Source organism: Hetaerina americana, unplaced genomic scaffold (assembly GCF_022747635.1).
Source record: "Hetaerina americana unplaced genomic scaffold, ioHetAmer1.1.p SCAF_3, whole genome shotgun sequence".
In the NCBI taxonomy this organism is placed as follows: domain Eukaryota; kingdom Metazoa; phylum Arthropoda; class Insecta; order Odonata; family Calopterygidae; genus Hetaerina; species Hetaerina americana.
The window spans coordinates 96893964-96920650 of NW_027286874.1; the positions used below are offsets into that span (position 1 = coordinate 96893964).

Genomic DNA, 26687 nt, shown 5'->3' on the forward strand with positions numbered 1-26687 from the left:
CTGCGGCTATAAATTTTTACGTCACAAAATTTTTAAAAACTTGCATCGAGAGAAATTATGAGAGATTAATACAAAGTGTTCATAATGAGTATAAAGCAAACCACCGTAACAAATATATTTAAGGGAAATAAAAAATAGAATGTTAATGAGTTTGTAGACCGTGGAACGATTCAGATTGGTGTTTGGGCACCATTACATGCTAATAGTACAGAATTGATGATGGTTTCACGGGAGAAATACGTTAGCGAAAATCATATATAAAATGGAAAGATAACAAGACTTCAAATAAAGGATAAGGAAAATACTCATATCACTATGGGTGTAGGGTTTTATTTCTCATAAATTTGGCTTTAAAAACAGCATTTGGCTAAGATTTAAGGTGTTTGAGAATTGTTTTTGTACGAGGGTGGAAAAGCTTGAGGTGAGATATTTTCGGGGAAGGAAGGAAATGATGGATGTATAGAAGTGGTTGGTTTTGGAATCTACAAGTACAATCATGACGCTGAAGGCTTTGACAGTTGGAATATTTATAATTGGCACAAACAGATAGGAAAAATAGATGTTACTCTTAATATAGGGTGCCGAAGGAGTGAGTGAAGAGGAAAAGGTCTTGCTCACACATTTAATAAATATACAACCATGGATAGCAGGTTTTGTTGCCAACCGAAAACATGTAAATAAAGAGCAAGTAAGTTATGGCAATAATATTCGCTGCTTGTGGATATTAAAATAATATTTTTTAATTTATACCTCCTATTGGAAGTACCACCTTAAAGGTTGTATACATATAAAATACCTCATGGCTGAGGGATTACTTTCTAAACAGCCAAGCTTTTAATACATATTTGGTTGTGTCAAATATGTCCACGACTTTTCACAAAATAAGGATAAATGACATCCGTGCTACAGGATATTTCAGTGAAGAATTTTGCTGCCTGATATTGTATTTGCTATTTAGAGCTACTCTTTATGAAGACTGATTACCTGCTTGCACCCTATCATGCACCGTAGGTAGTAACTCAAAACTAGTAAACTTCTCGGTAACTGAATCATAAATGCTTCGATGCTCGTTGTCCCTGCTTTTTGCGGAGCACAAGAAATTCAAAACCTTTCCCCTTTCGGAGTGGTGTAGGTTTCAATGCCAAAACAACTCACGCTTATTTTTGGACTCGGGAGAGAATAGGAGATAACTGGGAGTCCAAGCGCTCCCCCGCGGTCCCTCTTCTACTCTTCTCGAACCACCTAATCTTCCTTCCCCTTCCACACTCCCCGCTCAGCCCGTCCGCTTTCCCCAGTGACCACGTGGGCTCCGTCCGGCAAGGCCGGGATGATAAATACGCAAGTGGCGTGTCGCGATCCATAAGATGCGAGACAGCGATAGGTGACGATTGCTTGCGCGCGAGCGGAATTTAAATCAGTCAATGGCTTGAGGGGACGTCCATTGAAACGCCACCGGAATTACATTATTCCCAATATGAGAAGTGTCATTAAAATATTATGGCCAAATTGGATGCGGGGCGGGGTATTGAACACAGTCCAGTACGTGGCGAGACTCGATATTATACGCGAAATATATGGGACAATTAAATGAATCATTGAACGCTGACGTTCTAGGAGCTATAAAATATACGTGCATAAATTCGTGTAAACTAATTGATTGTTTGCGCTTAAGTAATTCAACGATTCTTAAAAAATATTATTTACAAATAATTACGCATCTTTTTTGTTTTAATGATAAGTACCTTCCTTGAACACAAATAGAACGAAAAACGAAATAAAAAATCACGAGTTCCTTTATTTCAATTGACATAGAATTAATCAAAATTCCCTATTTAAGGGAAATAACTTAGTAATCTCCCCAGCATCTCATATGCCGTTAACAGATTTACACTCACAATGGTTATTTGGCTACGTTGCAAGCTTATTTGTGACCAAAATTATTTTGTTTAAGGGGAACAAAGGCCAGAAATTATAAAGTGTAAAGACTAGGACATAATACGAGGGAGTTTGATTATAATGACTTGAGAAATACTTGCAATATTTTGCTTGAAAAATTTAACTTATTTCGATCCAGGTTTCGATGGTACTGTATCATCTTGAGGTACAGAGTGACGCATTACGCCATGAATTGAGGAAAGGAATGGCAAAAGGGAAGATAGGGTCCATAAGGGTTTAGCAGCTGATATATTTGCAGAAAGATCGAGTTTAGGAGAAATTGCAATTATTTGGTCACTTGTTTGGAATAAATATGTAAAATAATCCTGAAGAATGGGTCAAGTTCAAAATAGTTTCATTTCCTGCTCGATTTGACGTAATTATATTTTTATTGATCAATAATGTTAACTATCATCAATATTGAATAGAAGAAACTTCAACATCAAAAATTAAAATATTAGTCACCCATAAGTTTCTGGATGTTAGCATTTAGCGAAGTCACTGACCTTAAAATAACCAATTTAAGCCAAATTCAATATTTCTTTACCTTTATTTAAATTACAGTGAGTTTAGTTTTCAATCAGTACTATAAGAGGGTTATTGTAAAATTTTTTTTCACGAGAAGATAAGAAAAGAGGTCATTATTTAATTTTTTGAATGAAAACATAGAAGGACAAATATGAACTTTTTTCCTTATAATACCAACTACATCTTGCATATCTGTGAGGAATATCCTTAACAAAAAGTTAAGATACTCTCTAATTTGTTACTAAATAGAGTGAAAGTGATGGAGGAAGTATTGCATATCGTCATTACTTGACTACAAAAAATACAAAATTATGGATATATAGTGTGAACTATTATATTTTCGGTTCGTTTTTTCGAAAAAAATCCCTCCTCTTAAATAAATAATTGTATAAGACCTTGCCTTATTAAAAAATTATTTCTATCAACCTAACTTCTATAATTTTCTTTGTAGACCCTCTACATATACACCTGCCGCTATTCTATGAATTTTATATTATCGATTAAAAATTGTCAAAAATTCATCGTTCCCTCATTCCTGTATGGTAGAGAGTTGAGAAAGAATATTTACCCTTACATTTCCGGGCCCAGCATCTAAATCTTTATGTGGGAACGAATGATCGAACACGCATAAACGGAATCTCTTCTGAGGCCAACCTTAGCCCCCCAAACTACTGTTATTTCGTCGCTCAAATCAATCGCAGCACAATCTGCAAATACCACTAGACACTTACCAAACTGACTCCTCATCCAAGGATAAAGTGGACTAGGGAGGTTAGCGCTGGGGTTGTTGGCTTGTGGCGGCGTGTGTTGCTGCTGGGGGTGCGGTGGTGGGGGTTGCTGCTGCTGGACTATCGCCTGGGGCTGCTGCTGATGGTGCTGCGAAACCACTTGGTTTTGGTGGTGCTGCTGGGGGTTCACGTTGTTGTACATGAGGTGAGTCTGCTGATGATGATTGGGCGGGCCTCCGTTGCCCACCATTTGGTGATGCTGCGGCGCCGTCTGGTGCTGCTGCATGGAGATCTGCTGCTGGTGGTTCGGGGGCGGACTCACGCCTCCGCCCATCACGCCCGGCCCCCCGGCCACCACGACCGCGCTTGCCTGCATCTTGCACGTGGCGTACTGCGGCGGGGGCTGCTGCTGCTGAGGGGGTGGCGGGGGCTGCTGCACGCCCACCGGACTGTGGTGGTTGTGGTTGAGCGTGTGGTTGTGAGTGTGGTTGTGCGTGTGGGTTGGAGGTTGCTGCTGCGGCTGTTGCTGCTGCTGCTGGGGTCCGTGCTGGGGGGGCATGTGGCCCGCCGCCGCCATCGCCCCAGGTGAGTTGGGACGATACCCACCCCCGCCGCCCACGCCAACCCCCTGACTGTCCACCATGGGATTGACGACCCCTCCTCCGCCGCCGCCGCCGCCTCCACCCCCGGGGCCCTGAGTCCCGTAGTAGCCCAGCCGGTCGTACGGCGGGAAGCGCGGGTAGGGCGGCATCCCGGGTGGGGGCTGGCCGGCGGCCGGGGGCCCACCGTAATGGTGCGGGATCCCCTGCCGCAGGCTGGGGTCGCCGCAAGAGGGGTCCGGGGTGTTGACCTGTGCGGCGGCATAGTGATCTGGGGTGCCGTTCCGCAGGTCGGGGATGTAGGAGTTGGCGAAATATGAACTCATGCTCTCCAGCTTGGACCGGTTTTTAATTTACACTTTCGCAGCGAAGAAAACTTGGCCCAAGTGTGGACCCTATACGCCTTCTCCCAAACCTAGAAAATTATGCGATTTTCGCTCTGACCCCCTTGAGAGGGGTGATTGTCTTTGGCTTAAATAACTTCCCTTAAAATTTTTCGACGGCTATCGGATTCTTAATGAAGAAATATTTATTGCACACTTTCCCAGACCAACACCCTTAACACAACAGCTTTCGGAGAGGATGCCGTTATGTTTTGGGAGACCTAGATAATAAAAACACAGTTACCGACGTATTTCCTTTCAAATCTGCACAAGATCGAACTATGGAGAAAAATAATTTCTTCTGCTCTTTTTAAAAAAATGGTCGACTTTTCCAATGAAGAAAACTAGCGAGAACGGACTGATCGCTCACTAAAACGTGATTGACCGTCACAGTTTTTTATACCCCCTCTAACTTTTCTAATCAAAATTAACTTCCCTCTTTAGTCAAGTAGCATCCTCGGGATTTGCAACTTGCAGAACACTTTCAGACACTCGAGAAGATCTTCGACACACACTCTCGTAATATACAGCACTGGCGTTGTGTGGGGGTGGGGGTTGAGAGGGAATTGGTGGGAAAAATATCAATGGGGAGGAGGTTTTTTCGGGAGTATCTCCCTCCTGGGCTATCGAGAGCCCGCCGGTGGTCTTCGGCGGTGGTGCTCGACGGACCGGGCGATGGTGGTGCTGGACGTGCTCGCTGGCGCGCGCCGCCTTCCCCTCGCCTTACCTCCTCGCACCCACGACGAGGGATTCCGGGACGGTGAACTGGGACGATTGGAAGCGGCGGAAGAGGCGAGCAGTGAAGATCCCTCCTCCCGACGAGATTCCGGTGGCATCCGCCCCTGCACGGAACGAGAGAAAGAGAAAAAAATCAAACAAGGGAGACAAGAATCGGACAGAAGGAAGTGGCGGCGGAGGGCGACGGCTCCTGGTGCCACGAAGCCTGATCCTCTAAACTCTTCCCACAAACATATCCCCTCTCCTCCTGCGATCTTCCCACCAACACCCTCCTCATAGAACCGCCCCCTCCCATCCTCAAACACACCATAGCATAGAGAATAAGTAAAAAAAACGTGCGAAATAAAAAATCTCCGGAGACCTCTTGTGATGTGGAGTCGGCACGCGGTGGCCATTCATATAATGCGCGTCATGTGTGTTTTTTTCCAAGTCTTTCCCTTCCCCATCACTCGATGGCAGCCGCGAACATCTCCCATACATGAATAGTATTCGAGAAGGGGTGACGGTGGGCGCGCGGGCGAACGGCGGATAAAAAAAAATACCGAGCGGTCCCGCCATCCGTGCCGCGGATGAGGACGAGGATCCTTTCCGAAAACACTCGGACCTACTCTCTCTTTTTCCTACCATCCTCTCTTCCTTGTGGCCGCACAGAAAAAAAAGATGCCGCAAAGGAACCGCAGTGTACATATTGGTTTCGCCCAAGCATCGCCCGAGGGGTGAAATTTGGCATGTGCACTTCGACCCTCGCAAGTTCCCAAAGAACAGTATAAGAGGAAAACCTTCACCACTTACGTTGTTCTGCCCCATATGAGTGTTCTCTACTACCCCCCCTCTGGCCCCCCTCTCCACCATAGCGACCTTCGCCGCCCCCCCCACTTCACCATGTTTTTGTCCCTATCGTCCCGAGGATATCTGTCCGATGACAAATACATATCGCTCCCTTTCACGGTGGGCACATGGTACCGTGTGTTTCCTACTAGATCTGAAGTGTCAATAATCAGAGATCATTCTCTCTGCATCCATTCCGCTCCCTCCCATTCACATCCTCCTCCTTCCCTTCTCTCCAATATCCTTTGCTCAAGTTCAACCGTGACGTGAGTCTTGGGCAATTTTCCATCCTCCCCAGTGGAAATGCGTTGGGTAAAAATAAATCCCCGTGGAAGAACTTCCGCATTTCCCACAAAAAATCTTGACGGAGGGACTTAAGCGCGGTGATAGAAGTGTTTGATTCTGCCGGTACCACACATTACTCAAAAACTCCCTTAACTACGGTCAGCTGCATGCGTGTCTTCAGCAGCCGCTGCCTTTCGAACCCGAAAACGGTACCAAATCATACCTATCCATTTAAAATCCTGGCCCAAAAGTTTGAGGGATGTTTAAGCAGAGGTAATATAAAATGCTGGATATAACTCCAACGTATACATTAAAAATTGCAAATTGTATACCTATCTGGTTGAAAGAGGATTCAAAAGACATGGTTAAAGAATTTTAACTCATAATTTATTCCCCTGAGAGAAGAAGACATGTTAGATACTGCCTCAACAAAGATGAACAAATAATGATTTTGAATATTTTGAATGACCAATTTCACCAATCAGTTTTAACGAACGATTAAAATAAAGGATTCCCTCAGGATACAAAAATGCGTGACACTTCAGATAGGATTTCACAACATCTTAACCCTTAAAATACTAATTAATTGCCCTTGGTTAACAAAAAAGAGAGAAAAAAAGGTTGAAGTGTCACGAGAACAAGAAATATTTTATTGAAACTTCCCCCGAGGAGTACTAATCAAATGATTTATATTATATTTTCAAAAAAAAAGTTTGCGCGCTCCCTCGTCCTCCGGGAGTCCCCACCACACCCAATCCTTCCTCCAACTTCACCCTTCCCATGTCGGTTTACTTTCGCCTGAATAACGAATTGCCCGGATTGCAAACCCTTCGGACCTCCCAACAATGGCCAGAAGGTTCGGATAATCCACCTCGACGCGTATCTACATCAGGGAGAAGAGCAAGAGAGGGAGAGCGGAGGCGAGGGATGGAGGTAGACGTTTGAGCGGAAGGAGGAGGAGGGACGAGATGGGCGGGGTGGAGTGGGCGGGGCTCGAGGGGAGATGGGGCGGGTGGAAGGGGAGCACAGTGCGGGTGGGAGACGCGGCTGAGGCTGAAGGCGAGGGTGAAATTCAGGGGCGAAATTTGGAAAAAAGGAATCGGAGGGTGAATCGATGATGCATGACAAGGAAGGTGGCAAACAGGGGGTGGACCACGTGTGAGAAGAAGGATTATGGGCGGAAGGGATGGGTTGAGCGATCGATGAGGAGAGGGTGGAGAGGTAGTAGGGGAGCCCTACGTAAAGCGCAAAGAATGAGTTTCCGGGGAAAAAATCACGAGTCATTTACGAGATTCTGGGAATAAAATAGGCGAGCTGAGAACATCAGAAGGACGAGACTTGGAAAATAGGACCACTCACCAGGCAAACCACCTAACGCTAGCGCGAGTTGTAAAGGTTCCTGCTAAAAACAAAAAGTTCCAACTAAAAATAAAAAAGTTGCGGTTAAAAACAAAAGCTTCTGGAAATAGGCTATACTTTGAGTGCATTGGAGATAACCGGTAAGAAATGAGTTAAATGGTTAGTGGAGGGGTAGATTTAAAATGTAATACGTAATGGGGACGGAGAAAAAACTTACGAAGGGAGGAATTGAAGAAAATAAACATTTATTCCATTCTTTTATATAAAGTAATAACTTCCAATCTAAAAAGTCTATTCTCAGCCAAATATTTCCAAGGCGATGATAAAAACATTTGAATTTGCCTCGTTAACACAAATAAAAAGTAATCTCTCAAGGCTAGGAAGATTACATAAAAACTGTGCGTTTAATCAAATGTTATAAATCCCATTAAACTCTGTAGCGAGATCTGAAAAATATTTCTAACCATCTCGCTCGCTACCAAAGACGGCGAAACACAGCTTATGCAGCAAAAATATCGCAGAAGTTCTAAGGCAACTAGAACGGGATCCCCTATGAGGATATTCACCTCGGATAGAACGATTAATAACGGAGCGTAGATTTTAGATTTCCATTAAGATAGAGATAGTTCTCCTGGCCGCCTATAAACTGAGTTTGAATAAAGAGAATATCGGACAAGCGGTGGAGCGAGAAGGGAAGCGGAGTCAAGAGGGATGATTGAGACAGGTAGGGGGTGGAGTTGGAAAGTGGGGTATGGGAGAGGAAAAGGGATGGGGAGGGAAGTTGAATCGAGGAGTGGTTGAGATCAGGAGTGGTGGAGGTAATGAATTCGATGTAGGAGCTGGCGAGTGTTGCGTTGTCCGGCAATGAATCTCTTAAACCCCCCTCCCCCTAAGGTCTCCTCTCTGGAGCAGAATTCTCTCTCTCCCTATCCGCCCATGTCCGATTCCGAAGCCCAGGGCCTGCCCCTGGGCTGGGGATAGAAGGGTCCACCCCCACCGTATTCCAAGCGCTCCAAAGACCCTCTCACCACCCACTCCACCCCCACTCGACCGAAATCAAGAACCTCCCCTAAACTCACCGAACATAATGAAGTTCAAACGACGTCGAAATCGCCGTTTCGAGAGGCTCTCGGAATAAATCAAGAGATTGTCCTTCAAAGGACACGTTAGTCGCAGCACGCGCTCTATGATCACCAGCATTTCTCGTTTGGCGTCTGAATCATCCAAATTCTCGCGATTGCCGATAGTAGGTGGGATAGGGTTTTTTACTATGGTACGCATATCTCATAATGTTTCACTTGTCATAGTTTTGATTCCATATCCAAACTGATAGATATGAAATGGAAATCTTCTGCGGGATGCCTACACTTGTCAATAGTTTTTAAAAACGTCATTTTTACGTAGTTTTTATTTACAGTCTACATCAATGGCAGATATTTACTGCTAATCATAGATATTTATTTCTTCAAATTTTAATTTGGAAAATCAATTGAACTCTTCTGAAAAACTTACATTATGCCTATGTATAAACAATTTCCCTTCTCTTAAATATTTCTTTTCGAAAATGGCAATTCCACGGCCATAAATCGAGAGATAATTGTTGACTTAATACTTTGAACTTTATACTATGCAGATGATATAATCATGCGTGGAAATATATTTTTTTACCAATGTAGAGATAATATACATAATGTTAGCCTTTCTCATTTACATTTCGAGAATGTTATATAATAAGGCGTAATTTGTTTCATTTAAAGGGAGATGGTTACCGTAAAATATACATAGTGGTTATTTTTTTCTGATGAAGGTTATAAAAAAAGAACTTATGTTTAAGAATAAATAATGAAAAAGAAATTCAACCACATCTCTTGAAAAAATTTGGGATGGGCGTTCGCAGCGTTTCTTTCAAAGTAACTCATAAATATTAAAAGACAGGCTTGTGGCTTTAAATGCGGTGATCAGGGAAGGGTCTCCCGGGGAAAACATTTTGCAAATGTGATGTCGAGAAAAGGGCGTGGCAGTCACCACGTCATGCTTCAAAGGAACGGAGACCCATTCCGACAAAGGACCAGGGCGAGAGGGGATTTCAAGGGAAAGAGAAGGTGAGCAAACCTCACAATCGTCAAAAGTGAAGCCAGCGAGCTTTCCCAGAGAAATGCTAAGTGTTGAGAGGAAGCAGAATGAGTACAATTCGCACTTTGGAAACCTATTATTATACGCTCAAAAAATCATGCCTGACTATATCCCGGTGTGCAAAAGGAAAAATTTTCCTTCATAATATTTAATTCCGAGGAATTTAATATGGTCAGAAACGTGTCCATAGCGGATTCAAAAAAGATAGATATCTCTTCATCTGACCTCCAAGCGTGTTCATTTTTACATTAAAAATAAAAACAACTATTCCAATCAAAACTCCTATTCTGTAATACGACCTTAATACACTTGACGGGTTCAGATTCGACCTTCTTAGAGGAAGCAAAGGGAGAATGGGGAGGAAAATGAAGCAGGAGAAGCGATTTTCTCAGCGCCCTAATGCCCTAAAAATACTATATAGCCCCGCTTAACACCCATTGGTACATGTCTCTGACGCACTTCTACAGCACTCGTTCACCCCCTTCCCGAGGATGGAAAGGCACATACGTCCGCGCCCACCCTCGGTGCAACTCGTCTAGGGAGGCTTTCGGAAAAGAGGAGGAAGGTCATGTCCGGAGGCGCCAAACAAAAAGAAAGAAAGAAGAACAAAAGCGGAGCACGTGAAAAACCCAGAAGCGTGCTCGGAGCGATAAAATGCTCACTTGGGAGGCAGAAGGAGGACGGAGTGGAGTTCCATGAGGAAGGCTAGTGGAGGGGAAGGGAGAAGGGATGAGAAGGGGGTCGCTCGGAACATGGAAGGCGGGAGGAGAGGACTCTGGCTGATGGAGGTTGGCGTGCCGAGGAGGGAGGGTGGCGAGTGCTCTCACGAGACGGGATCGCGGGGAACGCATGCGAAAACACTGCGCACGCGCCAGGCGCCTCTAGCACGTCAATCCCGCGGCGGCCCATTCAAGCGTGTCGGCGTCGGGATATCGCACGCACATGGCCACCGAGCGGTGAATAGCGAGGTGGGAGGAGTAATAAACGATCGGAGGGGAGCGGATAGTTGTGCGGGTGGGGAAGGAGGTCGGAATGCGATAAGGAAGGTGCGGGATGTCTCTCCCCAGCAGGAGAAGAAGAAGGGGTGAAGGAAAAAGAAGAAGCCTTAAGGGTAGAGAGACGGGTGTGAAGTGAGTAAAAGAATCGGGAGGATAAGAGGCAAGCGGAAAGAGGGGGCGGAGTGAGATAGCTCCGTTTGCCGGGCACATCGCGCCACCTACCTGAATTAATAACTCCTTCTACGAAAAGGATATTCCCTCATGAATACCCCTCCTCGCTCCATAAATCCTTCTCGAAAGGACTCTTCCCGCGAACCGATTTTTATCTACAAGGACCTCCTTTTTGGAAGCGGCGCTTCGCTGCCGGAACCGATGTAAGAAGGAAACTTTCCGAATAATATATTCAAATGCTTCGAAGAAATCGACACCACAACGCAGGCGCCATCGAGTTGTTAGACGGCATGCTCAAACTTCTTCGTGTTTTCTCACCACGAGATCGAATCCGTGGCTCCTGCAGCCACTCCGAGTGAGCCACTGACTTGGGAAGATAGAGTGAGCCAAGTAGGGAGAGAGGGAAGCATCACGAGAGGAGGAAAACGAGGGAGAGGAAGGTGGAGGAAGAGAGAGAGAGGGTGCCCTATCGCTCTCTTCCCCTCCCCCCCACGAATCAGCTTGAGCGACAGTTGAGGGAATTCTTGAAGAGCTGGCGAGGGTGGAGGCTGTGTGCGGGAAAAAGGGATAGAGGAGGAGATGGAAGGAAGGGAACGAGTGTGGCAAGAGTTTCGGTTGAGGAGATGTCTTTAGATGCTTCTAAGGGGAAGGGGGAGCACGGATGGGTGGATGGGAGGGTTTGGGGTGGCTTCCAGTTGAGAGAGGCTGCACCAGGGAAAGGAGAGCAAAGTGGGAGGGGGAGGTTTCGGTTCCTTTCTCTCTTTCGGTGTTGTGGATAGGGGGTTGTGAGGGTGTGTAGGCCAGAGCTTTGCCCGACTTTGACGAATGATAAGAACCAAAGTGCAGGAGGGGAAAGGGAATTTAGAGGTGAAACAAAAAGGTCCTCTTGGTCAAACACACTCTTTCTCAAAATGGATGCTTCCTTTGGTTCAAAAAAATAATTATCAGAGACGACTCTAAATTTCCTAATTATTTCACTTTAAATTCATTTGGAAATGGACCTATATGCATAAGAAATTTATACTCTGTGTTATATATATATTTAATATTGCATTTTCTCTTGGAATCATTTATATTTCTGGGCCTCGTCGAAATTGAAACCGCAATGATAATGAATGGCCGTACGTACAGGTACTGCTGTAGCAGAGTAGACACTAGAGAAATGCTCAATACAAAAAATGTCTAAACTCGCTACGAGTTTTTGTTTATTCGTCTCCACCTGGGCGTGTTACACGATTCTTGCCCTTCGTCAGTGGTGGGACTGTGAAAAATTGGGAGAACAGAGAGGTAGGAGAGGGAGTGAGAGAAGATGGTTTAGGGTATGAGTGAAGCCCAAATCAAAGAGGATCTTCCTTAGGGACCGCAAATGGTTGCCTTCCATCTCTGAGGACTTCCTGGCCACGAGGCATTGCCCGGACGCGACCGTTTGGCGAGGGACATAAAGGGAGAAGGCGTCGTTCAATGGAAACATTTGAATGTACAAAAGGAACAAAGACGAGGATGTAGCAGATGCGAAGGCAAAAACTGGCTGGGTCACCACGCGTGCCATTCGTCCAAATTTCAATGGAGGAAGTTTTCACCAATAGCGATTTATTCTCACAAAAAGGTTTTTCAAGTCTCTAAGCAATTTTTCGCCATCCTTAATGAGAATGCGTTTGAAGGTAGCCACGAGAATAGATAAGGCGTTGAGCAAGAAGCGGGAAGCATGTTGATGGATTCGATCCAATTTATCCTCATGCTAAGTCAAGATTTGCCGGGATACTGAATCAATAACAACAAAAAAGATTTTAAGAATTGAAATTTACAATAAAAAGTAGAAAAATCGACATTACGGTATAGTAAAAATTTGACAGAAATTTAGATAACGCTCGACCTTTTCACTAGAAGACCACCTATCGCACCCATTCCTCTGATATATGCGAACTAGATGCAAAATACGATAGTGAGAAAGGAATTTGGCTTTACTCTTCAGGCGTGATCCCACGATTACCACTATATTTTAAAATAATAGGAAAAATGAATTCCTGCATAAAACAAATGAGAGTGAGATACTGTATAAAATAAAATGAGAAATTGGATTGAGAGAGAAAAAATACATAAAATGAGGTCACCGAGATAGATAAACGACATTATTATAGAACATTTTTGGCGAATCTATAATTTTTAAGGTCGTAAAAATAATTTTTATACTATTAATTATTTATCATTCCAATGATATATAATATAATATTCCAAATAATATATACATCAAAAATCATAGTTCGACGAGATAGTGACACACATTAGAATAAATACTTATTAGCAAATAATCAATCGTTTGTGGTTTATTTACCGGGCCAAATAAAACGTTGAGACTAACGACTATTATTAACATTTGAAATATTAATAATTATTTATCTCAGGTAGTATGCAAAATCATGCAAACAAAATCAAATTACTGCTAAACTCTACAGGGACAATTTAAAATACTACATAGTACAACCTGAAATCAGGGTACAATACTTCACGGCAATGAATGCTAAGTGAGTAAGTAAGCCAATGCACATTGCCCGATTAAGACGATGATGCGGGACCATAGAGGCAGCAAATGCTCTCCCCATTTCCTCGCCAGTCTTTTAGAGGAGCGATAGCTAGAAATAAACCGCAGGAACAACTAAGCATGATGGTTTTTGGGAGAAGGGAGCGGGTGTCGGCGGGTAGGTAAGAGCTATTGCCGGCGTCTGCGGTCACATAGAGGAGCGGGTGAAGGGACCGTAGAGGAAGGCAGAATGCAAAACGGAGACGGATGTGAGGGAATGGACCGTATAAGGCAGGAGATGCGCCGCTTTTCTCCCTGCCAAGCAGGGAAGGAAGGGAATAATAAATTACCCACCATGCCTAGAGGCGGCACACGCAAATCCGGAACCTCCTATGGTCAACCCTTAAAAAAATCGAGCAATTTTAATGATATCGTCCCACCAATTGGGAATTATAATATTGGGAATAATTTAGAAAGGCGGAGAACAACTCAGCTCGTGGGAAAAGAGCAATGGAATTCGTTAGGGGTGGTCGGAAGGATTTCGGAAAAAAGTTTAATGACTTTCTGTTCCTCGAAATGAGTCGGAAATATCGCGCCTCTTAGCTCCACCACCATCCCTCATTACCACTTCCACAGACTCCATTTCCTCTTCTTCCTCTCTCCCTCTACTCTCAGTTCCCCGCCGCACCCTAGCAGCAGCCGGGGTATGGCCTCTGCTGTGAGCACCGATACTAAATGCATTACGGTCGCGCGTTTAACATGGATGAGGATCACTCGAAGGACAAGGAAGAGAGGGAAGAGGGGACGAAGAGAAGGAAGAGCATGAGTGAAGAGGGAGAGAGAGGAGGCGGCGTGCCCACACCACTGCATCCGAGGCAGATGTTCAACACGTTTTCGCTAACAGTGGAGATTCCTCTCGAGCACCGTGGCCGTATGTGTGGTTGAGGTTCTGGTTGGGGGTGGGCGGTCGGGTGGCTTTCAGCATAGCCGGGGAAAGGACGGGATCTGCTTTGAGCTTCAAGGAGGGGTTGGAGGGAAACTTAAAGTGGAAGACGCATTTAAATTAACCATTCGGAAATTGTATCTTCCTCTTGTGAGGTAATCTTCATCGTATTACCCGGGGTCACCCTTCGCTTTGGGTGACCCAGGGTAATTTTGCTTCGCAAATTCTTTGAGGCCTGAGAGTTTTAAATGTTAACTTAACATTAATAGCTTTAATATTATAGTGACTCAATAAGTATAACTAATTAAGTATACTCGACAACCCCCGTAGATAGATAGAGGTCTTTATTTGGGCGAAATTGAGACCAAATGGTCCCTTCTTCCATTTAACCCGTAGAGGAAATATGAAAGAAACAATGTAGGCAACAGATTGGAGATTCAATAAAATCCATCATTATGGTGCATACGGGTTTCATGATTTCTTTCAGTTGTTAGATAAAGGGCATCTAAAACAATGAGGGTGATGTGAACAACATTGACAAATTCTCCAGAATTATTTTCACGTTTACGTTGAAGTACTCACCAATCATAAGTTGGGAAAATAGAACAACTGTTTAAATTAACGGATATTCTTAGCCTATAATAACTGTAAGATTATTTGAAATTCATTGTACTTTTTTAGTTTCCTTCTTTGATTTTTCCTCAAATGCGATCACTCTTCTACGGTCGCCACTAGCTTGTCTAAATATCCGTATCGTTGGCTTAATTTTTCCTTGATATTAATAATAAGATTTGGTCCAGGCGGCATCCATATGCTTTGTTTGTTTAAATACCTGGCATAATTGAATGCGCCTGTCGGCAAAGAAAATATTTCACATCTGTATCAATCAGTATCGGTCCCTGTGTATCACGCTTTCCATACAATGGGCTAAAATGAGCACTTTATCCTCAAAAAACAAAGTTTTAAAAGTAATTTATAAAATAGAGGTGCTATATACGAAACGCTTTAGAACAAGAGGTAATAATACAAGGTATCTCATCTAATGGAGTCACTTTTAGCCATATCTCCTAGAAATTGGCCTTCATCCTTTCCGGGGATCCTGTGAAATGACTTCTGATCCTCACGAGCCTCTTCTTCAACTTAAGCTTTATAAATCGCTCACGTCCCTAAGGTTATTTTGGCAATGGTTTAGTTGGTTGGGCGCCAAGTCCGCGCTGAGGCTAACCCTTCCTCCTCCTTCGGTGCCACGAGGGAGGAAAGAACGTGTGATCCGGCAATGATTAAGATAGGAAAAAATACGTAGAATTATCGACCTGAGCCACGCGCGTACCCGGCGATGGATGTACCTCTTGATTCATTCCCTTTTGAGATACCGCCAGCGTAAGGCATGTATGACAACGATGCATCGTTTACCATGGACGATCATGAGGACAGTGTAAAAGGGAGATCGCGTTTTTCCTCACGAATAGCGCGCGGGTAAAACGAACCTCTCAATGCCTTCCGACCTACTTCTGCTGCTCCCCGAGAGAGGACCTTACGAGTGTCTTTCATCAAGGCAACTACCGGAACGAGTGGATGGCAGACTTACGGTCCGGTCTAAGCAGTGTTGCCGCACCTACGTCGCCTCCAGATGAGACGGGCACAGTATTGTAATCTTCCTCTTATTCTTCAGAAGTCCATCGATCTGCTTTTTTATACAAGCGCGTCTCTAAGGTTATTAGAAACTATCATTATGCTCCTAAAGGTTTCTTTGAAGGATATAAATTCTGTTTTTGGTCGAATGGAGACCTGATTCATGCCTAGAGGCGAAATATGTTAGAAATCTCTTACTATAACGAGAGGATAGGGTTATCGATGCTGATAAATTCACTTAAAATATGCCAACCAGTTTATGAACTAGTAAGTGTGGCATCTCATCAGGATGCATTTTAAATCTTACGCTCAACATCGGTGTAACCATCATTATTGTAATGGTGCCCTGCATAACAATTTCCACTATTTTGTTCAAGTTCAGGACATGAAGAAAATTTTAATAAATACACCAAGATGGATAGATATATTAACGAGAGGTTTCAAGGTACTTAAAGGTCTATTGGCCTGTTGCTTATCTAATGCTAGGCATCAATATATGAAATCCGTAAAACTTAAATATTACACTGGTACTGTAAACTGTACAATGTTTAATTAATTAAAGTTAAAATGCACATTAGATAAAGGTATATATTCATTTTAGGTTACCAATGTAAATTTTAAAAATAGTATACATTTGATTAAAGGAAGAATGGTTTTCTGGTTAACAATGCACCGCTCCAAAGTAAATTGTTCATATAAAAGAGAACGAGCAAATTAAAAGTAAATTATTGAATATACTTTTAGCTAAACTGAACTTTGACCAAGATATGATTTCCAGTTCTCCTTTTCCCCCCACTCTTTAATAATTGTCTCCAATGGGCACTTACGGGGTGAAGGTATATGTGAAAGAAGAAATGATATTGGAAATATGCTTAGGAAAATTTTCAGATTTTATTTCGATCCCCAAATTGAAATGACAAGATTTTAAGATTTCCGAACTTCGAGATATTAAATATTCTTTAAAAACTCCTATTCATAAAAATATAAAGCTCTTTTCGAAATTTATTTCTTGAATTATTAACCATTTAACCCGTGGCTATGTATACGCATTTTTATTTTCAAACAGAGTTTTACAGGATAACCTAGAAATCGAGTTTTTACGTTTTTTCAGGAGAGACTATTTTTGGACTAATTGTTATATAAAGGTATATAATACAGCTTTCTTTTCACGTGCCTTCATTGTGATGATCTGGTCTGCTTTAGCTAATGATGAATCTATATATTAAAGTACCTTAAGATTTTCAATACATCTTTATTTATCCCTAATGTAATGTAATCAATAACGTTGGAAAACTCTTTCTCATTTATGTTTCCACATTCATGCAAAATATTTAATGACTCACGAATATATGTCTTTACGACTGAATTTGGCTACAATCTCCAATTAAATTAAAAAGTTAAGTGGGCTGAACTATGCACTACAATACCGTAATAACAGAGTAATTAATATTTCAAATAGCATAGGTTCCCAGATATCTCGTCCAGTAGGCGTAGTCGTTTTCTCACCGTTTCTCCCCAGCTCTGAGTTGTTATTAATAGCTTCCTGACTTTTCCTTTCCGGCTGAAGCAATTAAATTGTGTCCGAGACCACCGACACCCTCCCACACCAACTCAAACAGATGACCCGTGGCTGCAACTGGCTGAGGTAATTGGAAAATTGGAACGGGAACGAGACAGTGGCCCCTGTATACGAACTTAAATTGAAACGGCCAATTCCGTTCTCTCCATTGCACACGTTGGTTACTCATAGTTTGCTACGAGTGAGATTTGGAAGTATTTTTCTCTCAATAAAAGGAACACTATATTCTTTTAGAATGAATTCTAGTAGTGATATTTTTTATAGTTCTCCTCTATCCACATAATGAGTGTGACGAATGAGAAAAAGATCAAATAAAATATTTACGAATACAAAAAATAATATTATGCCTTCATAGAAACATATAGAAACGTGTAAGGAGAAATTTATACAGTTTTTATGAAAATTAATTTTTGGAAAATATAACTTAAAAATAACAATTGAAGAGTGGTGCGCCAACTATTTTCTTTTAATTTATATTGGTAGCAATGGAATCAAAATTTAGGTATTTAAAAAACTCATTCGAAATATAACTACAACTTTTAAATTTTATCACTAATTTCATGCATCTCGTAGGATGTAATTCATTAAATTATGATTTTTGAGATAGCGCGTCCTCGTATATAAATATCTATCCAACCATGCGGCTTGCAACGAGAGTGCGTCTAATATTGAGAGATTGGAAATGAAAAACCTTTTATTAAGTAGGAATATATACACATTAGATGCTTTAAATAGCATGGCATGTTTTCGATTAACGTTGCTGGGGTATTAAAAGTCTTGGTTTCGTTGTAGCTGCGTAATTCGAAGGAAGGATGAGTATTTATTTATAGATGCTGTAGTATACTTCAGTTTTTTATCCGGAGTTATTCTTCGCTCTGAAAACGTCTTCAACCCAACTCATGCTATAAAACCACTGGCCTATAAAATGAAAATTATCCGCCTGCTACTAAAAGTATTCTGCTGACGCATAGACTTTGCTTACGCACAGGGAATTGAAATGCCAGAGCAAAAGCTGGACGAGAGGAACTCTTCGGGGGAGAAGCAGCGCCACCGTCTTATGTCGTCGAACCCTCGAACCTCGTGAGAGAAGGACATTCCTTTATCATTCCACCGTTCCACTCAACCTTGACCGTCAAAGAGGGACGTGGGGATGGGGGGAAAAGGGGGGCTGGAAGAGGGCAATAAGGAAGAAGGAGACCCGGTTTTGCGAGTAGAAGTACGGAAGGGAGACAGCCTACACAAAGGCCAGGGCACTCCCTGCCTCTTCACTCCTACCATCACACCCTCCCACCCATTCCGAACACCACCTCGTGTTTTACACTGCTACTCAAAAACAAGACCCCAACTGCCCTCTATCCGTGGTGGCACGACCACCGAGTGGTGCCCTCGCAGCACCCATGAATTGTCTCACGGGTCGCGTTATGCATCGTCGCGCGTTATATCGAAGGTTTTCCGCCTAAACGCTCTTTTCGACCGGCCCATTCCCATTCCATGGGACCGGCTCTGTCCCATTTTTATCTCTTCCCGCCTTACTGCGCCTCCCTTCTTCCGGAGTTAAATCTTCGCACTCCCTGTTAACCGAAAATAGAACTATTTGCCCGAGCAAGTGTTAAGACAAAGAGTCAATTGGATAAACTAACAAATCATAAGATTTTATTACACTTTTCATTATTTTTTACACTACTCTCATTTAAGAGGTCATGGCTATAAGAGGACAAGCCTGATAATTACGCTCCATCACCTAGGTATACGAGTACTGACCACATAAAATTTCCCTTCAAATGTCACTGCTAATTCTTACTAAGAAAACAAGGAAGTAAGTGTATTAATTAATACGGTGGAAACTGCTACAACTCCAACAAAATCATGAGCACTAAACTAACGCTAAATATACTGAACATTAATTTAAGGCCAAGTAAATCAAAGAAATTATATTCTCTATGCTCACTCACGTTTTCCTCCAAGATGGAAAGAATGAAAATGATTGGAACGCTCGGGAATCCAATCGTTCAATCGATTGAAATTATTATTTTACCCAAATTAAACCAATTTTTCATACGAATTTTGATTAATGTTAGCGCCAAACTTCGAAATCAAAAAATTAAAACGATGAGATAAAATAAAGAAACAGAGTGGTATTGCTGAATAGGAATACTATGCCCAAAATAAGGCCTCAGGTAATTTTAACCAGCATCCAAAGATTTGAATGTTGGTAAATTATATCTGTACCATTAAATAAGAGTGTAACAATTAAATTAATTTTCATTATTTCATATTATAGAAGGGATTCTTGCTTGTCATTCTACCACTGCTGGCCCATGTATTTTAATGCAGAATTTATGCACCATAACTAGAAGATTAGTTAATTTTCATAATCACCCATATGCCCAATTTACCAAATTTTAGCGTCCCAAGTGCTCATTAAATGTGATGCCTTTCTGCTTATATTGAGCCAGATCAAAGAAGTCTAAGTACGATATTTAAAAACTAGTCGTTATCACACAATGAGTAGTTCTGACCTCATAAAATAAGAAATAAAGAGATAAGGAGCAAAATGACTATTTAATATTATGACACGATGACGCATAATAGCATACAGATACATATCAAATAACAACAATCACGCGAAACTAGCGAGAGATTAGTAGAAACTTTACCATTCTAAAACTTTAAGATTTAAAGTAGGAAGGGATCTAAATACAAAAGGCTGATCGCAAGCTTAAGTCATTTCCTGCAAATACATTTATTTATTGGCAGTTTAGCTATTAATCGGGTGGTACGCGATAAATAGAACAATAAACTGACACCCTGTTTATGCATTACGGAATTATGTTTATGAGTTCGGTATTGAATTAAGGAATTAAGAGCAGTAGGAATTCGTCTTTGAGCTTGAGCTGTTCTCAATTCCAAATGAATGAGATATTTCTAGTCGATAATAAATTTTCGTACGGTCCAGAGTAAATATCTCCTCTGAATTATATACTTGGGTAGAAAACAGTTATTCCAGCCACAACTTCCTTTCGTTAGCAAATATGTTGTACGGTAATTTAAAGCATCATCATTATTTACTATTAAGTAATGGCATATTGAAACAACTCTATTTGAAAGATTAATGGCGATGACAGAACTATTGGTTAAATGTCTTTCCACATATGTCAGGTGTGTGGATTTGAAAATATCGTAATCTAAATTCAAACTCATATTATTGATATCTTAGGAACTTCCGGGAAAATAAAATCAACAAAAGTTATCTATTTATTCTATCATAGAAAATATTCCTAAAACTACCTATAAACCCTCTGTTTTGTAAAACGAAAGTGACATTCATTTGTTAAAGCGTGAAATATTCCACTAAATTTCGAGATACCTATCCATGTAATCAGCTTAATCTCTTACATGTAGATCCTAAAATACGTTCGAAAATCGTAAAAAATCGAGTCTTTTCCCAGCCCCTCCGGTAACTCGGAGGAATTCAAAAATACTCTAAAGTCATGCAGGGAAGTATTCCTTAAAGCCCGCTCAGAATAATCCCTTTTTTGGCCATTCTCTTGCCCTGCAACTTTCACTCCAGTTTTACACAACCTTGCTAGTCACCTCTTCGTACCCTTGACCACGGAAGAAAGCCGATTAGACACGACCCAAACAAACGAAAACAAACCCTTACATTGGCACTTTCTATTTTCGTTGCCATTCTTTCACACGTGGACCTCTTTTCCATGGGTATCTTCGTCTTTCACCCAGTGGTAAGAAGTTACACCTTCCACCATAAAACGCAAAAGGGCAAAGTCAAGGCTCTTGGGCTTCGGAGCTATTTTTCCGCTTTCTAAATTTCTCCACGCAAGAAACTATTTCTCTTCTTTCCTTGCTTCAGTCATTCCCTGCATCGCTGCTGGATAGGAGGTTCTCCGATGGATTACTCTTGAACTACAGGTATGTTACTTGTAACTTTTTTAGCCTTGCCTGCTGCACTGTGGGATCATGGAAATCAAATACTTAGTTGGTTAACCAGAACGTTTTGAGTGTACTGAGCGGGTGATGCATGAAAAACAGATTGGTAGACTTATTTATTTTGGGGCAAGTTTGAGACTATGGATATCATCTACCACCAAACCTTAAAGAGAGAGGAGAGAAAGAGAGTGAGGGATGAATCAAATGTTAACATCTTACAGCCTTTCATTGGGACGCTTACAGAGGGCTAGGAACGCAGGAAAGGCAAAAACACGACCTTACTACGTACGTCAAAGCTGATATGTAGTGGTGCATCAGAGTTCTGATTATTTTAGTGTAGAATCAAGATGGAAAGAACTATCAGATAGTAAGATTCCCACTCAGATAAAACACTCATTTTTTTAGTGCGTGATGGCTATTTAGTGTCATGTCAACAACCTTGGCAAAGTAAGCAAACGTTTAGCTGTGTGATTTTGAAAAATTGCCAGCCTTATAAAATCATAGTGTTCAACGAAAAATTTGGTTTCATACGCAATGATAAGCTCGCTTTCTACACCATATTCTAAGCAGAGGGCTTCTAAAATTCACGCACTAGGGCAAGGGGACCAGTTTACTATGTGTCTTGTAATTTATCTAAGAGGCCGTATATCGAGAACTCACATCCTTTTAGCACCTTAATTATATGTTTAACCAGTTGGCCTTGCTCAGAATCAACTAATATTATTCAATTTTGATTTTTGATTTGCAAACGAGCAAAGAAGTACAAAGTTGACACAAAAGTTAACAGAAAATACTGTAATGAAACTCCGTAGCTGATTACTCTTTCACAATCTGGCCACAGTCCCAAGGGAGACGCGTAGACATTTTCATTCCTCTCTAAATATAGCCCTGGGAAAGAATTAAGATCCCAAAGGTGCTGACCAGCGTTATGTGCTGGCCAGTATCTTCGGTCGCTCACTTTATACCACCCACAGTAGACCTTCAGGAGGTACAAGGGGGCAGGGTCTTGAGGAATTAGAGAAACCATGAAAAAAGGCCGATACTCTGCATTAAAAAATGCCAAAGCTATTTTGAGGACACAAACGATAAATGTATTGGAAGATAGACAGTTATTTTACAGTGACATTTGTGCCGTTACTTTCTTACTCGTGGATTAATCTCTTTGGCTTATAAATAGTAGCAACGTTTTAAAGTTTTTAAATATACTTATTTACATTTGAAATTTTCAACCATTCGTCTATATGACAAAATTCTTGTAACCCTACCAATAACTACTTTGTTAAGTTTTTTTACATGTCTTTGTTTGTGTTAGCTAAACCATTTATTGGTAAACCTATTATCACTCGCAATTTATGCAAAATGTATTTCATTTATGGCATTAAGTACCATTCCGCGAAACTATCTCATTTTAAAACTAAATCTAACCTTACATAATTTAACAATTTAATCTACGGTCATTGCCTCAAATTTTAAAAATAATCCACCAGAAGAGTTGATTCATTTCCCATAGCAGAGTTCAAAATACTCCAACATTGGTTCTACGCTACCGCACCAATGGAAAACATTCGACCGTTGCTCATTTGCTGCGTTAACACGAAAACCCCTCCACACTTCTCTACGGACCAGTAGGCACCATTGCGACGGTAGGCATCCAGTAGGCATCATCCGCCACGCATCCTCTTATAATAATTCCACTATTGGGGCCTCTCCCTCCTTAGGCCACTAATTTTTAAGCGAACCGAACGGCCTGATTGCTCATCATTCCTTCACGTAGTACCCTAGAGAAAAAGAAAAAAATAGCTTCCAAAGCCTCGACAAATTCTTCACCATCTATTAAGCAAAAAAATATATATGCATAATCGATGCTCTTTCTGAAGGCTAGCTCGGGGGAGAATCAGTGGGAGAGCTCGTCAGCACCACCGCCTGCTCGAGAACCCCTTTCCTGCCAGCAGCAAACATGGCATGTGCATGAATATTCAGGTCGAACCGATATGGAGGATTTTGTGGGAAGGGGGTAAAAAAGAGGGATAGGAGAGCGAGAGAGAGAAAGAACAGCGTTATCTCTAAGAGCCGTATCGATCGCCCAAACAGAGGCCACGAAAAAACTGTATAGACGGGAGTGTTCCCCGTCTATAACCGCTTCTCAGGTCTTCGGACTCGCAGTGATATTGTGGGATGGAATCAGCTAGGACTCCTCTTCGAAGGAAAAATGTGAGAAAAGGTTCATCGAGACGAAAAACCGAGAGAGAAAAAAGGGAAGAGGGCATTCCATTATTGCTTTAAAGAAAGGAAGTATTGAGGCCAAAACATTGAATATTTTCTTGACCAATTTCTTTTTTCTACTGCAACATTAAAATAAGTGTTATTTCACCTTTTGACATAAGCCTTTTTCTCATACGGTATCAGTAATTTTGGAAAACAAACCAGTAAAATGATATTGATTTTACGAATAGTGTAGTGCCTTTTTGTTGCTACCTATTATCATCAGCAATTTGTTCCAACGAGATTTCGACAGATGCAATTTTAGCACTAAACATTATCACACTCGTAAAAAATATCCAATATTTATTAGCATTTCATTAAGATACCTACGTTCCTCAATTCCCCCGCAGAAAATATTCCACAGTTTTTAGAGTAATGATTTGATTTACGGCTATGAAATAGAAACTGCAGACCTTAAAGAAAGAATGAAGAAAAATCATGATTTATTGACAAGGCTAAATGTTTTTGTTAAAATGAGATTTTTACGAAAGTAATATTTAATCGGCGACGTTAATAAACATCTTCTTTGCTTATTCTGTTTCTTGTTTAACTGAAATCAATGATTTTGCTACCAAGAATTTGTTAAAATTATTGTTTCCCTTGATGAATAAAATGTGGTAAATTTTTTTCCTGAACAATTAGAATGATCGGTTGACTCTGCGAATAAATGCCTATCTCGTAAAAAATGCTTATTGCCCATCTCCTTTGAAATACATTTGTGGGAGTGTTGATGGATGCACAATGCTGCGTCAAAAAAATGTTTTACTCGTGGGGGCGCCTGATCCAAAACGTGCGAAAATGGTTTATTCCGCCTCTTCAGAATAAAACGGAAAAAGAAAATCCAATGCTAGCGCCTCTGTCGGTCATCGCTCGAACTTCGTGCTCAGAGCGACTGCTGCCCCCGACTTTCGCGCGCAGAGGAACGAGAGACGGTGAGGAGTAGGTAGTCGCAGGAGGGAGGGGGAAAAAAGAGGCAGACCCAGAGCAGTTGAGAGAGACGACAGGGAACAGGGGGAAGGAAAGGCAGAGGAGGTGGGGAGACTCATGCCCCACCCAAACAGTGGAAAATATTTATGGCTGGCCATTACAATTCATCTCGTGCGAGGACGATGGGGCGAGGAACTGGTGATCTTCGAGAATGTTCAACCGGGAAGTGGAGGTCAGTGAATCTTTTGAACTGCTTCCGCTGTGGCAACGCATCGCATCAGATTAGTGATGTAGCAAGGTTAAGTGCTGGATTTTGAGGATATTTCTTGCCTCAATTAAATTAGACCAAAAGAGCACAAAATATCGCGGCTGGATAGTGTCATGTGAGAGTGATTACGATAAAATTGACTTTATTCACATTTCGAAGAGTCTTTTTAACAACTGATTGGGAAAACCTTGGGAAAAAACTTGTTTTACCATAGCGAGAAGTATATTGCATTTAACCCATGTATCTGCAGCGAAAAGAGGATTTAAAAATGCTCATATGTGCTTTATGCTGTCCGAATTTTAATTCTCAAATTTATACTGTCAAAGGTCTCTTTCGTAAGAAGAATCAAATGTCTGCACAATAACCATACTCGGAGAGCTGAGGGATGCTTTTCTAAAACTGTTATGACATCCTTAGAAGCGATCTTCTGCAGAGCTTTCGTTCGCATACCCTGATGTATGTTAATTCTTGATTTAACACGGCGATAAGCTGAGTCCATGAAGTACTCTAATATGATGGAATGGCTAAGGGAAAAATGATGAATGGAGTCGTTGGGATTCCTGAGGTGCCTCATAAGTGTCCTTCTCGAGAGGGTTGTCCTCAAATTGATGGAGCTGTGAGGTAGAGTGGGGAGCGGCGCGAATGTGGCAGAGCTCTAGAGTATGAATCGCGCTAGCATTGGGTGGAAAATGGCGATGAGTGGTGGAAAATAAAGAGGGAGAGTGGTCGAGGGGAACGCGGCGCCGGATCGACGGCCTCGTCTTGCAGTTTACGCCATCTCTCGGGCCAGCACAGCTGTTGAACCAGTTCGGGAACTAATTTATGGAAATTTAAGTGGTCGTTCCGTTACTGGGAAGAGGAACTAGTAAGGTGAACTGGCTTGGGAGAATGAGAAGACGAAGAAAAAGATAAAAGGAAAGAATAATGAAAGAGGAAAAGGGGAGGAAGGAGATAGGGAAAGGAGAGAAGAAAGGGACGACGTTGTTGGGAAAGGGAGGAAGTATGGGGGCCTTTATTTATGGCCACCTTCCCGCAAGGAAAGTGAAGGAGAGTTTATTTCACCAAGCACCGATTAATACATTGTTTAAGGAAGGAAGATTGGACGAGAACAAGAGAATATTAATCAAGCTCACGACGAAGGGTTATGCTACGTTGCCACTCCAAAACATGACAACGCCAACGTTAATAATGAGGAAAATTGGAGAAATTCACCCAAAGTACCCAACCTTCGTTAAGTGGTTGAAAGAAGACGTAGTAATTTTTCAATTAGCGTAAACCTGTGCATGAAAACATGATATTTTCAATGTAGCCGGCTGAAAGTTAATGGTTTTTGAACGCAAATTGATAGTAATTAAGATATGTCAAACCTACCTTAACTCATTAATACATGGATACACTACCATATTAATACACTCATGCATTCAATAATGAAATTGTCTCTTGCAGAATGGGTTTCATTACTAATATACGACATTATCGCAATATAACCGCTCATGAATAAAAGTGAGTGCTCATTTTTCTGGGTGCCCTGGAGTGAAATTTACCTACATTTCTAGCAAATAAAAGAAACTCGAGTTTTATTCGTTATCGTAATGGAATTTTCATTCCTCATTTTAAGCACCAGCAACATATGCTTAATATTTTAATAAGATCGGCATCACAGTTATGCTACTAACTACGCCGGTATTTGGTTTTCATCCCTCTGTAATTGAGTTCAATCACGATAACTCCGCTATTAGATGCGCAAGATAGGGTGCAATGTTTTCCTGTTTGGCTTTTTATAATATCGCTTGGAGAGGGAAACGCGACCCCTCAAGGACGACTCAAGCCCCCACCTCCCTTTCCCAGTCACCCGGCCAATCTCGAGCGAAAGCACATCGATCAAAACTAGAAATGCGATCGTTTCTTTGCCCTCTCGCTACCGT

The 26687-nt window shown here is 41.8% G+C and overlaps 1 protein-coding gene across 1 annotated transcript in view; it reads right to left on the reverse strand.

Annotated features, from left to right (window-relative positions):
- Positions 1-26687, reverse strand: part of LOC139690513 (homeotic protein antennapedia-like) — a 306567-nt gene that overhangs the window by 15454 nt on the left and 264426 nt on the right. Inside the window, exons 2-3 of the mRNA XM_071587972.1 lie at positions 3746-5015; positions 3195-3604 (exon numbers count right to left, since the gene is read on the reverse strand). Of these exons, the coding sequence (XP_071444073.1) occupies positions 3195-3604; positions 3746-4116 (781 nt within the window). The 5' untranslated portion in view covers positions 4117-5015. The remainder of the gene's footprint in view (positions 1-3194; positions 3605-3745; positions 5016-26687) is intronic.